At 48.6% G+C, this 21,751-nt stretch overlaps 1 protein-coding gene across 4 annotated transcripts in view; it reads left to right on the forward strand.

The window, feature by feature from the left end:
• TCP11L1 (t-complex 11 like 1) overlaps window positions 1-20,510 on the forward strand; it is a 36,864-nt gene extending 16,354 nt beyond the window's left edge. For all 4 annotated transcript variants that reach the window (XM_026512157.4, XM_057317050.1, XM_026512159.4 and 1 more), the window contains 5 exons: window positions 4,734-4,870; window positions 7,049-7,245; window positions 10,182-10,363; window positions 11,972-12,144; window positions 15,682-20,510. In XM_026512157.4, coding sequence (XP_026367942.2) covers window positions 4,734-4,870; window positions 7,049-7,245; window positions 10,182-10,363; window positions 11,972-12,144; window positions 15,682-15,884 — 892 coding nt within the window. In that variant the 3' untranslated portion in view covers window positions 15,885-20,510. The remainder of the gene's footprint in view (window positions 1-4,733; window positions 4,871-7,048; window positions 7,246-10,181; window positions 10,364-11,971; window positions 12,145-15,681) is intronic.
• Window positions 20,511-21,751: the final 1,241 nt, after the last annotated feature.

Here is a 21,751-nt window from a genome sequence, read left to right on the forward strand (position 1 = left end):
ACAGTGCAGGTTAACACTCATATACCCTTTACACAGATCTCCCAGGTTTTTTTGTTCGTTTGTTTTAAAGATTTATTTATTTGAAAAAAAGAGAGGGAGTGGGGTGAGGAGGGTTCAGTCTCACGACCCTGAGATCATGACCTGAGCCAAAATCAAGTGTCAGACGCCTAATCAGCTGAGCCACCCAGGCGCCTCCAGACACCGTGACATTTTAGCCTTAAATGTTTGAGCAGGTGTTTCCCAAGAATGTGGACATTCTATATATTCAAAAAACAGAGGCACCTGGCTGGTTCAGTAACTAGAGTGTGTGACTTTTGATCTCAGGGTTGTGAGTTCCAGCCCCATATTGGGTGTAGAGATTACTTAAAAATAAAATCATGAGCAAGGGGGTACCTGGGTGGCTCAGATGGTTAAGCGTCTGCCTTCGGCTAAGGTCAGGATCCCAGGGTCCTGGGATTGAGCCCCGTGTTGGGCTCTCTGCTCAGCAGCCTGCTTGTGTGCTCACTCATTTTCTCTGTCAAATAAATAAATAAAATCTTAAAAAATAAAATAAAAATCTTAAAACCAAAAAGCAGCCAGGACATTGAAGAAACTTAACACGAATATAATCCCATTAACTAACATATAATTCATATTAACTTCCTTTAGTCTTTTGGGTGCTTATTTTTAAGATTTTTATTTATTCATGAGAGAGAGAGAGGCAGAGGCAGAGGGAGAAGCAGGCACCCGATGGGGCAGGGAGCCCTATGTGGGACTTGATCCCAGGATGCTGGGATCATGACCTGAGCCAAAGGCAGACACCTAATGGACTGAGCCACTCAGGCACCCGGGTGTTTATTTCTAAACATATATAATTGTGATGAAATTTATGTAATTTAAAAAAAAATAGGCTGCACACCTAACGTGGGGATTGTACCATGACCCTGAGATCAGGGGTTGCATGCTGTACCGACTGAGCCAGCCAGGCACCCCAAATTTATATAATTTTTATGCTAATATTATTGACAGAGGATTGACATGGTGCTGCCTGAGAATTTGACTTTTGGTTAACTGCTTAGCTCTGTTTTTCCTGTGAACAGATAAAGGTGTGCACATCAAAATGCTACCATGCAGCGTGGCTTATGGGGAAAGTGACCTCTGACTGGTAAATTGCATCTGGAGTAAAAGACATGATAATGAACTATAAAATACTGGATGTCCTTTACATCCAGTACACTTTGGATGTCCTTTAGGGGAGTAGCTTTTATAACAGGTCATGTCCCTAGTGGAGACACTAGAAGCCATGCCGTGGAATTATTACAGAATATATTAGCATATATATATGTACACACACACACACACACACACACACACACACACACACACATAAATATGTCAGCCAGGTGGCCCCCACACGTCTGTCTGCTCTTGGCTGTTACTGTAACTTGCTGAAGAGGAATGCTCGGTGCTGCTTGTTGGCCATCTGTGTGACTGGATGATGCCAGACACGGGGCTTATCGTAATCTCGTGAGTCCAAAATGTTCAGCTGAATCTAAGAAGTCCTCCTGGTGGGCATTGCAGGCCTGACTCTTTCTATAAACATTATACCCTAATCATTTCATTTTTTTTTTAAATTGAAAATGTCATGGGGATAATCGTATATTCATGTGGAGTTGTAAGAAACAATACAGTACACGTTATCCAGTTTCCCCCAAAGCTAACATTTCACAAACCTATAGTGTATCACAACTAGAACATTGACATTGATACAATCCAGGGACCTCACTTAGATTTCCAGTTTTACTTGGATGTGTTTGTGTGTGTGTACATTAATTTTTATATCATTTTATCCCCTGTGTAAGTTTGTGTCTCCACCATTGCATTCGAGCTCTTGGGCAGTTCCAACACCACAGCATCTCTTTTATAACCAACTTAGATTTTTTTTTTAAACTCTCTGTAAGCATTTGCAATGGCTGCAAGATACTCATTTGCAGAGATATGGTTAACTATTACTCTGTTAAGATGGACAGTTAAAGTACATATAATTATTGAATCCTGCCATGAACATCCTTGCACATAAAACTTTTTTTTGTATTTTAGGTTATTTCGTAACTATAAGTTCTTAAATAGGATTACTGTGTCAGAGGATTGGAACAGTTTTAAGACTCTCATTGCATGTTACCAAGTTGCTTTCCAAAAGTTCCTTTCATTTTCAGCTCTTTTTTTTTTTTTCTTTTTTAAAGATTTTATTTGAGAGCGAGAGAGAGAGAGCATAGCTGGGGGGAGGGTTGCAGAGGGAGAGGGAGAAGCAGGCTCCCTGCTGAACAGGTAGCCCGGATGGACGGATGTAGGGTTTGGGATGGACAGATGTAGGGCTTGATCCCAGGATCCTGCGACCGGGACCTGAGCCACCCTTATTTTCAGCTTTCTTCATGTCCTTATATAAGTATTTGGTTCATATAAAAATACTCTGCATTGTGAAGTTACCTCAGGGTTTAGAAAACATTGAAAAGACCTCCCCAAAAGGGGCTTCTGGCTGGTTCAGTCCGTAGGGTGTGCGACTCTCAATCTCAGAGTCATGGGTTCAAACCCCACGCTGGGTGTGGAGAATACTTAAAAATAAAATCTTATTGGGGCACCTGGGTGGCCCAGTCAGTTGGGCATCTGCCTTCGGCTCAGGTCATGATCCTGGGGTCCTGGGATCGAGCCTTCCACTGGGCTCCCTGCTCAGCAGGGAGTCTGCTTTTCCCTCTGCCCCTCACCCCACTTGTGTTCTCTCTCTCTCTCTCACTCTCAAATAAATAAATAAGATCTTTTAAAAAAATCTTAAAAAAAGAACACAAAACACCAAAAAACCTCCTAAAAATGGATTTGTTCATTCATGCAACAAGCTCTTACTGAGCATCTCTTACGTGCTGGGCATGGTGCTGGAGTTAGAAATAGTGAGAGCTGCTTTTTTTTTTAAAGATTTTATTTATTTATTTGACAGAGAGAGAGACAGCCAGCGAGAGAGGGAACACAAGCAGGGGGAGTGGGAGAGGAAGAAGCAGGCTCCCAGCAGAGCAGGGAGCCCGACGTGGGGCTCGATCCCAGGACCCTGGGATCACGCCCTGAGCCGAAGGCAGACGCTTAATGACTGAGCCACCCAGGCGCCCCTAAGTGAGAGCTTCTAATAAGGCCAAGTGAGGAGTTCCTAGGAAGGGAGTCCTCTGAGGAGAGAGCTTGCAGCAAACTCAACCTAAACTCAAATTGCTATTGGGAAGAGAAGGGCCTGGGGAGCCCAGCAAAGTGGGAGTCCGTACACCGTTGAAAGGGAGGCTGCTGATTGTGGCCATGATGGAATGTGGCCATGTTGTCAGATCTTCTGATTTCGCCAGAGACGCTGGAAATGGAGCTTTTTAAAAACACTTTGTGGGGGCACCCGGGAGGCTCAGTTGTTAAGCGTCTGCCTTCGGCTCAGGGCCTGATCCCAGGGTCCTGGGATCAAGCCCTGCAGTGGGCTCCCTGCTCGGCTGGGAGCCTGCTTCTTCCTCTCCCACTCCCCCTGCTTGTGTTCCCTCTCTCGCTGTCTGTCTCTCTCTGTCAAATAAATAAATGAAATCTTAAAAAAAATAAAAACACTTTGTGGGCACAAACGTCTTCGTGGGCTACGGCAGTCCGTGGCTGCCAGCGGGCAGTTTCCAGCAGTTGCTGGCCTGCAGGAGGTGGATTTGGGGAATTGCTAATGAGCATTCAGAGGAGAGGCAGAATGTCCCCTGGAGAAGTGGGCTGTGCCATGTACTTGGGAGGTGGACGGGATGGCAGGGGAGAGGCCATGAATCGTTCTTGAACTGTGTGTCTTTTCCGTAATAAACTCGCCCACACGTAAGGTCATTGTATCATACAGCATTCAGTCAATCCCAGAGGGCGTCAGGGAACTCAGAGGGCATATGACCCTGTTCTTCCTTCCTTGTGGGGCCACACCCAAGCCTGTACCTGGGTTCTCAGCTACCTCCTGCAAGTAGGTCACTCAGCTCCCAGGCTCTGGAGAGAGAGGTTATGGTATGTGACAGGCGGGACTGGGGCATCCTGAGCATTGGGTCAGGTCTGCCCATTGGGCACATTTAGAGTGTGAACTTGCAGTTCTGCCACAAAACTAGAACAGAAACCGTGCCCTGAAACTAAGAGCCTGGGGGAAGAGGAGAGGAGAGAGTTCTTATTCTTTCTTCCCTAGGAAAGTGAATTAGCCTGTGTGAGAGTGGAGACTGGGTGGTCCACTCTCTGCCCTTGAACTTGGGTCCTGGCTGTCCTTCCTCTGTGGCTGCCAGGGGGGCTGACCCAGTGCCAAGGAACCAGTTCCTGCCTAGACAGACAGTGGGGGAGCTGTGTTTGCTTGGAGGTAGGGCGTGGAGGAGTGGGGACAGAAGGCAGCTTAAAAATTTGCAGTCTTTTTAATTCGTTATTTAAATTTTTGTGTTTTCTAAATTTTTCTTTTTCATTAAGGTTATTCGTTGCTTATTTTTTATTAAGTAATCTTTATGCTCAATGTGGGGCTCAAACTCACGACCCTAGGTCAAGCGTCATATGCTCTACTGGCTGAGCCAGCCAGGAGCACTTCTAAATTTCTTTTTCTTAATCTACACACTCATGATTTTCCAACTTGCTGCCTTTTTTGAGATGAAAAGCCTCTCTCAAATCTGCTTCCCTCTTTCCTCTAAGACAGTGCTTACTTGACACGTGCCCAGTTCTAAATGCTTCTCTCCCTTTTCTCTCAGGGCAATTTTTTCCGTGTTGGACCTAATGAAAGTGGACATGGCGAACTTTGCCGTCACTAGCATTAGGCCGCATCTCATGCAGCAGTCCGTGGAGTACGAAAGGAAGAAGTTTCAGCAGATTTTGGAGAAGCAGCCAAGTACGTCTAATGCTTTGTGGTGTCCTGCACTGTTTTTCCATTTCAGGTCTGTAGCTGGTTGCACAACGATACCGTTTGCAAAAGAAAACTAAAATTTTTGTGTGGGAGTGTTCTAATTTCAAGACCGAAAAGCACAAGACTTTGGACTTGACAATTGACAAGCAAGAGAAACAAGTAGAATATAAGAATAGAAATTTAAAAGAACAAAGAAGGCCTAAGTTAAATAGGTTTTTAATGAAAACACCAGTTTGGGGTATATGCTTGGCCTTGACTTTTAAAACATGACAGACTTCTTGTGACTGTTTAATTCACTTTCCCCTCTCTCGGAGGTACATGAAGAAATTTTACTTTGCCTCCTTTCTATATGCAGAAAATCTTTCTGGTTTTATACCCAGAAAAAGTCTCATTTTCATAAGCCTCTCAGACGACTGCAGGAGAACAGGGGACTATAGAACCCAAATCTGTGTTGCATTTCTAGGGTGCTTTATTGAGGGGGTGCGTTTTTCATCAACAGCTGACGTTCTGGGTAAATTACAGTCTTTGGATCCCATTTATTTATTTTAGGATTTTATTAATTTATTAGAGAGAGAGCGAGCACAAGCAGGGGTGGGGCAGAGGAAGAGGGAGAAGCAGACTCCCACCAAGCAGGGGAGCCCGATACAGGACTCGATCCCAGGACTCTGAGACCATGACCTGAGCCAAAGACAGGTGCCAACCCACTGAGCCACCCAGACGCCCCTGGATCCAATTTATTATGAGTCCCATTTAGCCTCTAACTTGGGCAGTCCCGAGGTGAAAATGGCAGTCTCCGGATAGACTGTGTTGCCCGACCAGAAGTTACTGCAGCGCCCAGAGCGGGTGTTCCTCCAGCTGCGGACAGCGAAGGCCGAGATGGCCCGGGAGGGGTCAGGAGAGCAGAGCAGAAGAAACTGTCGCAGAAGACTGGCTGCTGTTCCCGCGGCGCGGGGCGCGTGCCGGCCGTGTGCGTTATCACAGATGGCCCTCACACCGTAAGCCTACGAGGGGCGCCCTACTTCGTTAACCCCTTTTTACAGATGTGGACATCGATTTTGAGAAATTTTTGACCCGAATGGCTGGACCACCCAGTTCACTTTCTCAGCCAGTGTCGTACTGCTCCTCGGGAGGCATCCAGCCTGGCAGCTCCCCAGGCCGAGGAGCCTTGGTGGGAGAGTCAGGTGCCGGCAGCCAAGGGTGAGCGAAGGAGCCGCTGCTGCGGGCCCGGAGCCGGCCAGCCTCCTACTTCCTCCTCACGTGCGCGAGCTGGTGGGCTGCGGAGCGTGCCGCCTGCAGAAGGCTACGGGGACAGGACGGCTGGCCACCGGGACAGCAGTGCCACTGGTGTGTTGACACAGGGGCATCCTGCAGCCGTGGAGAGTGGGCCCCGCCATGCCCTTGGCCGCGCACTTGGTGTGAAGGTGACCTTGGCCGGCAGAGCCGCGGCCCGTTCCGGGCGCCGTCGGAGGGATTTTCTGCTCCCGTCATGTGGGTGAAAACCTCATCTTTCTCTCGTGCCCCTCGGAATCCCTCCCTGGTGCATTTCTCAGCTTAGAAAAGGAGGGAGCAACTGCGGGCAGATGAAAGACACTCGAGACCCTCCCGACAGTGCTCCAGCCGCCGCAGAAACCGCATCACAGGGGTGGCAGAGCTCCCCTCCCATGAGGCTGAAAGCAAAGGAGCTTGGTGGGAGACTCCGATCCAGACAAGGAAAAGGCCTCATTTTCAGTGTGGAGGATGCTTTACACTGGGAGACGCACGCCAGTGTCTTCTCCTGTCTGTGGGCAAGAATGTTTGCATCTCACTGAGCTGGAGTCCTCAGAGCCCCCAGCCTGGCTCCTGCCGCGGTCAGGGTGGGAGCGAAGACCGTGGTTTGTCGAACATCTGTAGGTGGCCAGGCCTGGCCGTGTAGTCACTGTGCTCTGTATTCCCTATCTCGTTTAGTCCTCGGAACTGCCTGTGACGTGGCATCGTCCATCTCTTTTTACTAGGAATCTGATCATCCTTAGCTTGTAATGGGCAATACTGTGATTTAAACTGAGCTTTATTTGATTCCAAAGTCCGTCCTCGATACACACCGCACCCTGGGGATCTTCCCTAAGTCATTCCGAGAAGCGGCCCTCCTGAGTGTCGTAGTAATGTTCGCAGCCTTGTTTTTCACAGATTCCCTGGACTTTGTCACCCAGTGGCTGGAAGAAGCCGCAGATGACCTTATGAATCAGAAGTATAAAAATGCCCTGCCAGCTGCGGGAGGGGCCGCTGGCTCTGGGGACGGTCCTGTGCCAAATCCCGTGGCTGTCCAGAATTATGCATACCTGAAGCTTCTGAAGTGGGACCACCTCCAGAGACCTTTCCCTGAAGTAGGTGCTCCAGAGCAGGCGAACTGCTCACTTCTTTTTGTGCTGCAGAGCTTTTAAAAACTAATGGTTTTGTGATGATACAGTTCTCTTGCCAGAAAATTTCCCTTTTGAAATTGAACAGATCGGTGGCTTTTTGTCTGCTTACAGCTAGAGGACCATTACCACGGTTTAATGTTGAAACATTTTCATCACCCGAGAAAGAGACCCTGTCACTGCCCTTCCCCCTTCCCCTACCCCTTGGCAACCACTAATCTTCTTCCTGTCTCCATGGATTTGCCTATTCTAGACGTTTCGTGTAAGTGGGATCCTGCGATGTTGGCCTTTTGTGTCTGGTGTCTTTGACTAAGCATAATGTTCATCTAGGTTGTAGCATGTATCAATACTTCATTTTTTTTTTTTTAAAGATTTTATTTATTCATTTGACAGAGAGAGCACAAGCAGGGGGAGTGGCAGGCAGAGGGAGAGGGAGAAGCAGGCTCCCCGCTGAGCAGGGAGCCCTACTCCGGGCTCGATCCCAGGACCCTGGGATCATGACCTGAACTGAAGGCAGATGCTTCATCGACTGAGCCACCAAGGTGCCCCAGTACTCATTTTTTTTTAAGTTGTATTTTTTTACTCTCGAATATGCATAATACAAAATTTACCATCTTTTAAATTTTTTAAGTAGGCACTACACCCAGCGTGGGTCTGTACGCACAAGCCCCGGATCAGGAGTCGCATACTCCACCAACTGAGCCAGCCAGGCGCCCCGAAATTCACCATCTCTATGTGTGTAGTTCAGGGCATTAAGGACGTTTTCATGGTTGGGCCACCGTCATCACCATCCTTCTCCAGAACTTTTCCATCTTCACAAATTCAAACTCCTTCAACACCTTTAAACACACCTCATGCCTCGCTCCTCCCTGCCCCTTGGCAACCACCATTCTACTTTGTGTCCCTGGATCTGAGTGCTCTGGGGGCCTCATGTGAATGGAACCCTACAGTATTTGTCCTCTTGTGTCTGGCTCATTTCACTCAGTGGATTGTCTTCAAGGTTCCTCCATGTTGTGTGTGTCAGGATTTTCTTTTTAAGGCTGAGCGATATTCCAGGGTCTGTCCCACGTTTTGTTGAGTCATTCATCAGTTGACAGACATTTGGGTTGTTTCCACATTTTGGCTGTTGTGAATTGTGCTGCTCTGAACGTTTGCAGGTTTTGGTGGGGGCACATGTTTGCGGTTCTTTTGGGTAAATACCTGGGCTGAGAGTTGCTGGGTCACGCGGTGACTCGAAGTTTCCTGCTTGGAGGAGCTGCCAGGCTGTCTTCCCGGAACAGCCGAATCCCTTTCCCTCCCCCAGCAGTGGATGGGCCTTCCCGTGTGTGCTGCTGAGCCGCTCTCCTGTTTTTATACAACTTCGTTAAAACCATAACGGTGATGCTGCTTTTCAGTATCACCTAAAAAATATTGCTTCCCATTCCATGTGGAGCATAGAAAAAACCCAACAACATAAAAGTTTTTCGCAACAAGTACTTCTAACTGCAGTGGTCCTTTAAGAAGACAAAGGATTTCCCCCATTTTGTCTGTAACCTGCGGGTTTGGCGTGTAGACTCGTTTTTGAGGGCACTCAGGCTTTTTATCTCTAGCCTCAGAGCCTGCTACTTCTCTAAATCTTTCTCCTCTAAGTTCCTTATTTTTCCTTTCAAGATGCTGTAAGCCTAAGGCTTCACTCTTGCCTCTGAGTTCCCTGTTTCGTGCCAGAGGAGGCTCTAAAGAGGGTGTTGTATTAAGGGGGGGGGCCGGGGAGGCTCCTTTCCGAATAGTAGCATAATCTCTCCAGAGGGCAGTTTGCAGCCCGACATTTCTTTTAAAATACCGCCGTGCGGTGTCTTCCGTTGGACAGATGTCTACCCTCGGGGTTGACCGTTGGAGATCTTTTGTATCCTAAACCCAAGTCCCGCACAAAGCCGGGGTGCTGCTGTGTAACCAAGTCAAGGGGGAGGCTGAGTCTGGAAGCATCTCTGTTTAACAACAGAGGATCCTGAATCTTCAGAGATAGTTTTTGCTCCTTGAGAAGAATTCAAGGCTAAGACCCTAAATTGTTAGCGTCTTGATCTGCTGTGTCAGACTTTTCTAGCAAGACTGGTCCTTAACATGTATTTGGCTCACCTGTAGAAACTCCCATTGGGAGGCGTATCTCGTCAGCCTTTCCAGTGTTCTTGCCCTCATCCCACGCGGGGCACTTTGGCCTGGGAGACGCACGGGTGTCTAGCATGGGGGATGCAGGCGTGGAAATTCACTCACCGCTTTCTGGGCGGCTTTGGATTGTTTCCTGTCATTCCTCCTTTTTCTACTTACCGTTTGTTTTTCAGTTTCCTTATTCACTTGCTGATTCTTGAGCGCCTCTTTGTGCTAGTTAGTGAGGGGGTGCCAGGGTGAATCACAGTCACGCAGGCTCTCCCTTCAAGCAGCTTCTCCCCTCCTTCCCTCCAGGGCTCTGGCTGGGGTCACTGGCTGCCTGGTTTGCCCTGGACCTGGGGAGGGAGGCGTTCACAGGACTTGGGAGTTCCCGTTTTAAAGCCAGGACGCCCCGGACAAACTGGCATGAGTTGGTCCTCTAGCTCCCCATCTCCTTACTCTTTCCTGTCTCACGAGAGAACTCCCAGCTCTGGGGCGCCGGCTCTGCCGGCCCACTTTAGATCCATGGCCTTCCGCCTGTAGGACGGCCGTGAGCCGGGATCCCCGTTTTGCGCAGAGCTCGGCTGAAGGCATTTGCCTGAGGTCGTCCTGCGCTTCCGTGCCGTTCTTAGTGTGCTCTGGGGCCTCCCTAAGGAGAGGGGGCCTGAGGGGAGGGCCGATTCATGGCTAGGACGTTCTGAGGGGACCTGTGGAGGCGCGTGTGCCCCCTGCTGGCCAGCGCATCTCCCGCTCAGGGATGACTTCTGTCGCATCTGTTACAGACCGTTCTGATGGACCAGGCTCGCTTCCAGGAGCTCCAGCTCCAGCTGGAGCAGCTCACCATCCTGGGAGCCGTGCTGCTGGTCACGTTCAGCATGGCAGCCCCAGGAATTTCCAGCCAGGCCGACTTTGCTGAGAAACTCAAGATGATCGTGAAGATTCTGCTGACAGACACGCATCTGCCGTAAGTGGCTCCTGTGGGACGGGTGGGAGGCGGCGGGTGGCGGAGGCAGACTGCGGTGGGGTCTCCCGGTGGGGGAGACCCTGGGGCCGCTCTCTAGGAGCTGAGAGGAAGCTTGCTCTCTGGTTTTTTTCACCCCAGCAGAACGGATTGGGGTTCATACGAACGGCGTTAGGGTCGCTTCTAGGGTCCGCAAGGCTCTAGGAGCGTGGCTTTCACACGCTCAGGACCCAGACCCAGAGGAAGAAATTCCGCTGTGGCCTAGGACACACTTAAGCACACATGTAACTGAAATAAAAACGTCACAAAGTGAAACTTAACCCGAACTATGCTTAGTACACATTCTTATAACATTAGGAAAAAAAAGATACTGGTTGCTGCCCACTGAATTGCTCTCACAACGTCCTAACAGTGCGGGCAGCACAGCCCTGGGGAGAGGTCCTCCAAGACGCGGGCGGCGTCCCCCCGAGTCACCGGGCCGTCACGGGGCCCGAGCTCGTCTTCCGCCCTTTGCCCGTTCCCCGCGGCCGTCGTGTGCTGCGTCTAAATGGGTCAGTTCATCGAGCAGCGCGAAGCCACACCTGTGCGGGGCAGCGGCTCCGGTCGGGTTCTTGGGTTCGAAGCGTACAGGATGCTTTGAGGAGGAAACACTACCTGACAAGGCCCAGTTCAGAGGATTCCTTGAGGAGAAGGACCCCAGACATTTCCCATCCTTACAAGACGGAGGCATTTTAAGTGTGCCCGAGCCGGGGGTGGTGAGGGCCGTGTGCACTTGCTGGGCTAGGCCGCGAGGGGTTTGCTGAGCTGATGCCCTTGCGCAGAGAAAGCCCTGGGCTGTCACCGAGGTCCCTGGTAAGCAGACCTGGTTGTCTACTGCTTAAAGCTACCGATGCAGGGCCCTGTCTGGTGCTGGGGACCCACTCTGGCTCTCGGGTTGGCACAGAGCTGGGACCAGCAGTGAGTCCCCGGGCGCACACATTTGCTCCCGTGACTTCTGCTGTACAGAGGGTTTAGGCCCAGAACAAAGGCCTTCTAGGAAACCCACCAGCAGGAGGGCTCCCACAGACACTCCAGGAGAGCCTGAGGGCTCTGGAAAATCAAGGTGCGAATTTTCTTAACTTTGGGATTTCAGTGTTATTTATTCTTTTATAGTAGTTAATACATTCCCATGTTTCATAAATCAGAAGGGACAGAAGGGTATCCAATGAAAAGTTTCTCTTGCACGCCTGCCCCACAGCTCCCTGATTCTGGGTCCTTGCCTACTACTCCAGTGGGATTCAAGATACTCGTAAGCCAATTTCAGGCTCATTTCAGCACACAGATGCTGCAAGAAGTTGGGTTTTGGGTTGTTAGCGCTGGTATAGTCTGAGCCCTCCCCTTCCCAGTGTCCTTTCTAGTAGAGTGAGACTCCTGAGTCAGGTGCCCGCAGCCTGAAAGGTTGGGGGCAGGGAAGAGAGTCCTAGATTTTGTCTTTGAACATATCGGTCTGTGAACTGACTCAGATCGTGACTTTTATCGGGGGCCTGGGCTCCTGCTTGGCTTGAGCTGGGTGGATGTGCACTTGACTTACGGGCTCTTTCCTCTCTGCCTTCTTTCCTTTCTGTACCCAAGCTCCTTCCATCTGAAGGACGCCCTGACTACCATCGGGGAGAAGGTCTGCCTGGAGGTGAGCAGCTGCCTTGCCCTGTGTGGGCTCACCCCCTTCACCACGGAAAAGGAGGCCGTGCTCAAGGGCCAGATCCAGGCTGTGGCCAGTCCCGACGACCCCATCCGCAGGATCATGGGTACGTTTGTGGGGAAGACGGACAGCAGGGATGTGCCCTTGGCGGGGCTGGCAGACCAGCGCCTCTGAAGAAATCTGGAAGGTTTTGATTGGTTATGAGGGCTGATGAGTGAGGAGAGAGTGAGTAATCACCACCAGACCGTGAGGACGACCCGAAGTTCTGGGCAGGCGACCGGGCAGCCGTCATTGTTCTCAGGGCTCTGACTTTGGAATCACAGGCTTTGTTCAGAACCCTCCTCCAGCGCTGTGAGGTCATAGAAAATATAGGAATTGGTCTCTGCCCGGGTTCCTAGCACCGAGCTCCTAAAATTCATGTAATTTCCTAAGTGATAAGAGCGCTAAGAGCATCTTTTGTTCTAAGATTGATCTTTGACCTGGATCCTGACACAGAACTCTTAAATCCTTCGGAATTTCCTGGGTGATAAGAGTGTCTTTTGTTCTAATGAGGTGACTCTGGATGGGCTCTGAAAGACCAAGCCATGATTAGAAGCCTGGAATTTTCAGCACCCCCACCCCCCCATTCTCCAAGAAAGGAGAGAGGGGCTGGAAATGGCTATGATGAAGCCACAGTAAATATCCCGGAAGTACAGGGTTCGGGGAGCTTCTGGGTTACCCGTGTAATGGGAGAGTGGGTACCCCAACTCCGCAGAAGCTCCTGCCCTCAGGACTCTCCCAGACCTCACGCTTTGTGTCTCCTGTTCTGGTTTTCATCTGTATCCAAATCCTTTATTATGTGATAAGCTAGTAAACATACGTGTTTCCCTGAGTTCTGTGAGCTGTTCTAGCCAATCAAAATCCGAAGGAGAGGAGGTCATGGGACCCTCCAGTTTGTAGCTGTGGGTGTCCTGGGGCCCTACTACTTGCAGTTGGCTTCTGAAATGGGGGTGGAGGGGCAGCCTCGTGGGGCTGAGCCCCTGGCCTGTGGGATGTGACACTCCCTCCAGGTAGTGTCAGAATGGAGTACGATAGTAGGTCACCCCGCCGATGTCGCAGAGAAGCGCGTGGGGTGGGGAGCCCCTGCCCTCGCCCACATCTGGTGCTGGCGTGTTTGGGATGTGCAGTGTGAGGGAGGGAGGAGCCGGGGTTTTCTTCACAAGCACCTGCTGTGTGGCTTGAGCAGGTGACCGGACGCTCGAGGTTCCTCATCTCTAAAAGGGATAATACTGACAACCCTACACAGTTGCTGGGAAGACCGCCCCGCGTGAGGTCCGTGAACTGCTTCTCAGAGTATCGGCAGCCCATTGCACGTACTCACTAGAGAGGAGCTGTCATTAAGATTGTGCTAGCCGTTACTCTTCCTCATCCCACCCATCGCATACGGAACATTCTGTTTGCTGGTTGATCGAGAAATACCTTGTGTTCATCTAATTTTGGGGCACCTGGCTGGCTCAGAGCACGTGACTCTTGATCTTGGCCTTGTGAGTTCAAGCCCCACGTTGGGTGTAGCGATCACTTGAAAAATTTTCTTAAAGATTTTATTTTTATCTAGGGGCGCCTGGGTGGCTCAGTCGGTTAAGCGTCAGACTCTTGATTTTGGCTCAGGTCATGAGCTCAGGGTTGTGGGATTGAGCCCTGAGTTGGGCTCCACACTCAGCGGGAAGTCTGCTTGAGATTCTGTCTCCTCTCCCTCTGCCTCTCTGCCAATTTGTACTTGCTCACTCATTCTCTCTCAAATCTTTATTTATTTATTTTTTAAGATTTTATTTATTTATTTGACAGAGACAGCCAGCGAGAGAGGGAACACAAGCAGGGGGAGTGGGAGAGGAAGAAGCAGGCTCATAGCGGAGGAGCCTGATGTGGGGCTCGATCCCATAACGCCGGGATCACGCCCTGAGCCGAAGGCAGACGCTTAACCGCTGTGCCACCCAGGCGCCCCTCAAATAAATCTTTAAAACATTGTTTTCATCTAATTTTAAAAACTCCTATTTCTCTTTAGTGTAATTTAATTCTGGAGTCATTCTTTAGCTTTTTTATGAAAGTAAGTAGGTGTTCAACATATAAATAATGAATAGTTAGCAGGCTCAAGCAAAAGCTGAGTGATCTGTGGTTATCCGATTTCAGGTGGGAGTAGAGGCTGAACCAGTGACTCGAGCCTGCTTCTAATACTCTGACTTCCTTTTTATCCTTAACTAATATTTTATGGAAAAAGTTACAGGGATCAACAGTTTTTTAAAAATTACTTCACCCCAGCCCGCATCGGTCACAATGTCATCTGTGGGTCACTCAGGGGGAGCCTCTTGCAGGTAGAAGGACCATCAAGACTAATATTAGTGACTTTGGTAGAGATTCAGGAAAGTGCAGTGAATAGACCCCGGCTAGCAAGCGGGTCCGTGTCCTGCCGTGTTGGGTGTTGAGTAACAGCTGGTTACAGACCTGGGGATAAAGACCAGCTCTGGGGTAGGAATGACCTGAGGATCTCCAGTTCTGTGTGAGGCTTCCAGCTGTGAGAACCATAGAAAACCAAACTAACTTGGGAACGGGGGTGACGGGACCCATCTGGTCAGCAGTTGCTTTGTCACTGTGTATTGGGGTCCGAAGGGTATAGGTCATTCGGACCTGAGAGGGTCCCACAGGGCAGGCGGTGGGCATGCAGTTTGAAAGAACCGGGTGAATATAAATGCCCCTATTGCTTCTGTAGGAAAATCCGCAAGAAGTGTGCCTTGCACGCTCTTTTGGTTGGTGAGGACAGCGCAAAAGCAGCATAGAGAGGAACGGCTTAAAAGCATCAACTGAGGGGCGCCTGGGTGGCTCAGTCAGTTAAGCGTCTGCCTTCGGCTCAGGTCATGATCCAGGGTCCTGGGGTCGAGTCCCATGTTGGGCTCGTTGCTGGCGGGGAGCCTGCTTCTCCCTCTGCGAGCCGTTCCCCCTGCTTGTGCTCATGCTCTCTCGTGCTCTCTTTCTCTCTCTGACAAATAAAATCTTAAAAAAAAAATCAACCTGAATTATTCCTCAGAGTAGCACAAGTTTGCAGATGCCCACAGCTCCGTGACCTTCCACTGGGGGCGTTCTTACATGTGGGCTTGGTGGGAGAAGCTCACAGACCCACAATGCTGGAATCTTTGTTTTTCTTTTTTCGGTTTTGAATTTATAATTCCTGCTTTATCTCCCCCTCCCCGCGCCCGCCCCACTTTCCGTGTGCCCTTCAGCACGGCTCATGGTGGTCTCAGTGTGTCTTTCTCCTCAGGGAGCAGAACCTGCTAACACTTGAGTCTCCTTTTATTGATTCATGCATTTATTCTCCCTTTCCAAATGTATTTTGAGCTTCTCCTGGGGCCGCGTCTCCTGCCAGGCCATGTGCTGAGTGCTGGGGGGGAATGACGAACGAGTGTGCTTCTACCCTCAAGAAACGAACCATCTAGAGCGGGAGAGGAAATGTTCCAAACGGGCTGAATGTTCGAAGTGCACAGTGCGGTCTAGGGGCTGGGCAGGGAAGACTTTCCCGGAAAAGGCGTGTGTGAGCTAAGCAGTGAAGCATAATCAGACGTGTGCAAAGTCACCCTGAGTAAGAGACAACCAGCTGCTTTCTTTTCTATCACAGATTCCCGAATCCTGATCTTCTTAGAAAGCTACCTTGCCTCAGGTCATCAGAAGCCATTGCCCACGGTACCTGGGGGATTGGGTCCGGTTCAGAAAGAGCTGGAGGAAGTGGCTATTAAATTTGTCCGCCTGGTCAACTATAACAAGATGGTCTTCAGTCCCTACTACGACGCCATCCTCAGTAAGATCCTCGTCCGGTCCTAACACGCATGCGTTCTGCGGCCGCAGCAGTATTAGCCTCTGACGCAGAACACCTATTCTCAACTCTAGTGTTGCTTTGGAAAACGGCTCTGTAGTACATTTCTCTGTAACAGCCCTGATTCCAAAAGGAAGAATATTGTGTATCACTGTTGAAAAGAGTTGTTGAAAAAGGCACTGAATTCTATTTTGAAGGTTTGTATTTATGAGTGCAAGTTTACAAATCGAGAAGCTTCTTGTTCTCTTAAGTTTGAGGTAGCACTCCGCTTTGAAACGGCTGACTGCCGTGTGTCTCCACCCGACCTTGTCCCGATTATAGCTGCCTTGTCTTTCCCAGGGGGCTGGGGCCTCTCCTCCGCCATCTGGGTAGTTTTTCTTTCAGACACACAAGAGGATCTGCCAGCCACCCCAGGATGAGAGACCACGCCACGACCGTGTTGAGACTCCTGCCCCTCCCTGGCAGCGACCCTCCCTCTTGCCTCCGGCTGTTGTGTGTAGAAGGGCTATACCTAGTCTTACCGTCCCCCCCACCCCCGTGATTGCTTTCTCCTCCCCGGGCCCAGCCAGAGCCCCGGAGCCCTTTTGTTCTAGAGGGGAGCTTATTGATTTTAAAAAGCTTATTCTTTTATACAGAATTATTTGTGAGCCTGGATGATAGCAGGTATGACTTTTGGGATCTAGAGAAAGGAAATTCTTTGACTTTTAAGCTTTGAAAGTTAAGGAGGAAATATTTTTTTAAACAGTATATATGTTGGTGTAATTTAAAAGACAGATGTCTGGAGTTTTTACTGAAAAATTCACTGATACAATACACAGATGTATTGATTGGATTTGAATTTCGGAAATAGATTTAAGTGTTTTCAGATAAAACAGTATAGTGTAAGCTCACTGATTTCTTGGATAAGGAAGTCATAGAAAATGCCTGGTTTTGGAGCAGTATTTTTTGAGGAACTTCAGTGACTGGAATTCCTGACATATCCTGTGGCTGAAAGGGTAGCTGGGGTCTCACAGATGACCCACTCTGTTAAAAAAAAACAAAAGAAAAGAAAAAAGTAAAAGGTGTGCGTGCATGTGTGCGTGTGTGTGCGTGTGTTTTAGACAGGGACAGTGTATTAGAAGCGGAGCCGTGCAGCTGGGAGTGAACTCCAAGTGCGGGAACAGCACCAGGCAAAGTAATGCAAGGGGTCCCTTACAGCGCTGAGGGGTGCGGTGGGGCGGGGGGCCGGCGAGGTGGCCGCCCCCAGAGGAACACTCGTTCTGTAGACTGTCGAGTGGTCCCAAGCTTCAGAAGAGGGTACGGTTATGTTGGGGGCGTTGTGATTCCTCCAGATACATGCTACAAACTCTCTTCTCATGGTGTTTTCTACTTGCAGTCAGAAATGTGTGCTGTGTTATGTGGTCAGAAGTCCTATCATTAAAGTTGACACTCAAGGACACATCTTCCCTGGTTTCATTGGAAGGGAGTAAAAGTTCAATAAGTAGAACTTTTAAAGGACAAAATCACATGTTTTATAAGTGTCTTCAAACGAGGTCACTTCTAGAATTGTTTCTGGAGGTGAGGTTGCTCTGTGGCCGGCAACAGGGTTGCTGGTTGGTCGTGTGGTACCTCCCACCCCAGGCTGAGGAGCCCGAGCACTCTTTAAGTAGGCTCCGTGCCCAACTCGGGGCTTGAACTCACAACCCCGGAATCAGGAGTCACAGGCTGTACCGACTGAGGCTCCAGCCTCCCCCCGCCCCACCCTTTTGCCTGCCTCAGCCTCCAAGGGTTTGGGGTTTAGTCCCGCACCGCCAAGGATGAAGGGGAGGAGCTTTACCCCCTAATACACGGGGTGGGTCAGCATTCTGTAGTCATTCTTCTTGAATCTTACAAATTCTCCTTTTTTGCCTTCTTTTCTAGGGGTTAGCTTCTTACAAGATTTTTTTTTTTTTTTTTTTTTTGCCCCTCATGGGTTGCTAAATTCACAGAATTAAGTTTGTACCATTTGAAATCTTGATGCGTATTTTACAGGGACCCGCGCGGACTCTCGTGCCCCCTGCAGCCCCCCCCCCCCCACCATTGTCCACTGGTGGAGTTCTCCAAGTGGCAGAGCCAAGAACGGAGGCAAAGCTCAGAATCACAATATTCATATTGAATTGTGTTGTTCTTTGAAGATAAGTGAGCTGTTTTCTTCCTGGAATCTCATAGGATTGTCACTAAGGGCCAGGAAAAATCATTTAGTCCCTCAGGAAATGCTTGTTGAGCATCTCTTTGTAAACTCCCCCCCCCCCCCAAGGTATGTATCGTCTGGAGCAGAAATTATCCCTCAGAATTGAAGTGGTTCTATAGAATGCATTCTGATCGGATTTGACATGATTTTCTATCTGACAGGTTTGTGGAAACAAGCGTCTCTTAGGAAGGTCTAGGTTTATGGGGCCGTAGTACCTTGCTGTGGGTGGAACTGCGTGCCTTGGGCGCTCGGTCCATCACAGCAGGAGTGTTCGATTCTCGGATGGGCTCGTCTGGACTGAATGACTGCCTGGAGCAGTACCTGCCGCGTTGTCAGCTCTTGGTGGGGTGGATGGATTCTCAGCCTAGATGTTTTTCTGAAAAATCTCATTACGTTTAGAGCAAGCTGTACAGTGCGACTGTTTACGTGACCGTCTAGCCCGACTACAAGAACACTTCAGGTCAAGGCGTCTTACTGATGAAATGCAGTAGGCAGGTGCCTACGGGCTCTTCTCTCTGAGGAAAAATCACAGCGACGTCTGACACAGCAGGCATGTCACGTGCACGTACTGGCTGACGATTGAGGGGTTATTCAGCCCTGCTTTTGTGGAGGCGCTTACGTTCATGTCTCTAAAACCGATTCCTGGGAATAAAGTGGGGTCGCTGCCACCCCCTTTCCTGCTGAGGTACAAAGGGAATAGGTGTTTGCTGCTTGATTCCCAGGGACTCTTGGCGTGCTGTGGTTTCTGCGTAGAACGTTTGCATTTCTTTTCATTTTGAGGCCGGTGGTAGAGTGGAAAGACTGGGAGCTGTCCGGAAACCCCGTTCTGACCCCATTTCTGTTATGTACTAATTGGGGCAGATCAGGACCTCTTCCCAGCACATGCAGAATGAAAGACTTGGTCTTTAAACTGCTTTCCAGCCCTGACGTTCTGTGCCGTGTCTCATTGGAGTGACTTGAGCACACAGCGGCAGGACCGTGCGCAAAGCTGATTTAGAGACGGTCTGGGTCGGAGTCTTTCCTCTGTTGCCTTCCGACTGCTTGTGTGATATTGGGCCAGCCGTCCCTTGGGCCCCAGCAGTTCCATCTGTAAAACGGGGAAACGACTCACTCACACTGTGAGGATTAAATTTGATAATTGATATTAGGATGCTCTGTACATGGGCAGGGACTATAATCGCCTTGTTAACAACCGAGGAGAGCATGTAACCCTGTCCCCGTAGGTGTCCCTGTGTCTGCGCCCAGCCTCCCTTCAGTCCGCACATTCCACGGGCTGGACGGAAGGCGGGCTGGACCGAAGGGTTCCTCCTGTCCCGGCCTCGTGCTGTCTTCCGTCGTCTCTTCTGTGCCAGAGCTGCAGCCTTGCCTTTGTTCCTCCCCCGCTTCCACCACCAGCCCGCCGAGGCCGCCCCGCTCTCGCCTCTGTGTTCTTCGAACTAAGTGCATGAGTGAATGAATGAAGGACGGCAGATGACGGGCTGTGAAACCCGTTTAAAGGCACTTATCTCACTGAACACGTGATCTAAATAAAGAACCACATGATGTTTGCTGTTGTGTCTTTATAGTGGATTTTGTATCCTGTAACCGTTTTGTTGGCAGTGCTCAGAACACCTTCATAGAAGCTCGGTAAGCTCATTTAATCCGTCAAATGCTCACTGATCTTTTGCCAAATAGCTAGAGCCCCGGAAAGTAAGTGTCTGGAAGCTAAATGGGCAGGATTCAGTTGCACCTGGTCCCCTGGGGGCTTCTGTTTCTATTGCCTTCAGAACCTGAGAACCAGGACTCGTCTGTAGGCCTGGTGTAGGTTTGAAGTCAGATGTGTCTGGAGTTAGGGGCACTAGTCACACTTCACCATCTTTACGTTCATCTGAACTAGACACAGAACGGTTTAAGAGTAACTTCTGACTTAAGAACAACCCTAGAATTGAAGAAGCACCTTCCTTCCTTTTTCATTCCTGCCGCCTCTGCTTTCCGAAGTGCTGTCTTCGTTGTGCTCAAAGCAGAACTCTGGTCAGGGCTCAGGGAAGAAAATTTAGAAAATGGACGAATTGTTTTTCTTGACTTTTATTCCCAAAGCTTGGTAAGGTCGCCCTTTTGTTGAATATGTCAGATTTTACTTAGATCAGGAACATGGTACCTGAGTTTTGTTACTTTGTATAAATGATCTGTCAGGACTTCTGAAATTTTTATTAAATAGAACTTGACTTAAAAAAATAATAATAAATAGAACTTCACTTGCTGAGCGTCAGGTAAGAGGACTGCTGACATTAATGAAGTTTGCTTTGGAAACTGAAATGTAAAAAACAAATTTATGAACATGGTAATTATGCTTTTACTGTCGTGTAAATGAACTCTTGGTTTAAGCACAGGCCAATAGAGGGTTATAAAATCACCAAATAAATTCATAATTATTGACCAAGGTTAATATGCTGACAAAAGTGTATTTTTTCATTCTTTCCTAATGGTACAAATTTGGTTGTTGAGTTTAACATTTACTAGGTAGCTACAACCTTTTACTTTACTTGGTGTGGCAGTATAGATAAAACCTCTTACTTGAAATTCAGCGCTAAAGGCTAGAGTTTGACTGGTTTTGTTCAGGAAGGACTTAGAGTCCTTACATCTTACTGGGTTCTAGAATTCTCTAGAAAATGTCATTGCTTTTATAAAAAGGAAAAATATGGATATCTTTTGGAAATTTCTGGGTCTAGCACTATGGACATAGGTGAGTTCCTGGACAAGTGGGACTGGCTGTATGAGCGTCTGCACATTAGAGTTCTAAAAGTAAGTTCACATTTCTAACGTGCTACTTGATCAACTGTGTCTGCAAAAGGAATGATCAAATACTCAGAATCATGTTAAAATCTAAAAATTCATATATGTATAGCAGAACAATAGAAAATGGTTTCTCCTAACAAATAATCCTTTTTGTGTTTAAAGATCAAATAACATCCAGGGGGGAAACATCTTAGAAATAAGTGCAGTAGAACAATTATAATACCCCTGTGGCTGCTCAGCGGCACTTTTCACCAAGCTAGGCACGTGCGTGTTTTCTCTGTATTATGATGCTAAAAAAATCATTTTTCATGCATTCATGTAGCTTTGTTTTGTCGCTCATGCAGACATTATTCCAGATCATTACAGGCATTTGAAGCCATTTGTCTTTAAACACTGCCCCAAGACAGCGCTTCAGGAGGGATTCCGTACCTCTGTGTTTTAACGCCTGTGAGGCTATTTGGTACTACTTGTGCCTTTCAGATTGTTTTGGTGACAACCATATTAAAAAAAAAAATACACAGCTTGAAAACGATACTTGAGACGATAACAAAATCTGAATTAGAGGTAGCTAACTTTGCTTATAGGCTATTTTACCTTTAATGGGAAAATACGGGAGACATATGCTTATGAATTATGTAAATATTACCTGGCTACATATAAGCTTATATGCAAGAAAAGGATTCGAGATAACGTCTTTTCCATTACAAGCAAGAGTTTTATAGAAATATTTGAAGCCGATTTTAAAATGTTTTTAATCATTTTTGAATTCAAACTCTAAATTGCATACCCAATATGTAAGAGTTCTTTGTAATATTTTTCCTTTTTTTTTTTTTCTTCCTTTTAGCTTTTATTCTGAATCATAGCCCTTAGGCTCAACTAGTTTTCTGTCTA

Source organism: Ursus arctos, unplaced genomic scaffold (assembly GCF_023065955.2).
Source record: "Ursus arctos isolate Adak ecotype North America unplaced genomic scaffold, UrsArc2.0 scaffold_23, whole genome shotgun sequence".
Classification (NCBI taxonomy): Eukaryota; Metazoa; Chordata; class Mammalia; order Carnivora; family Ursidae; genus Ursus; species Ursus arctos.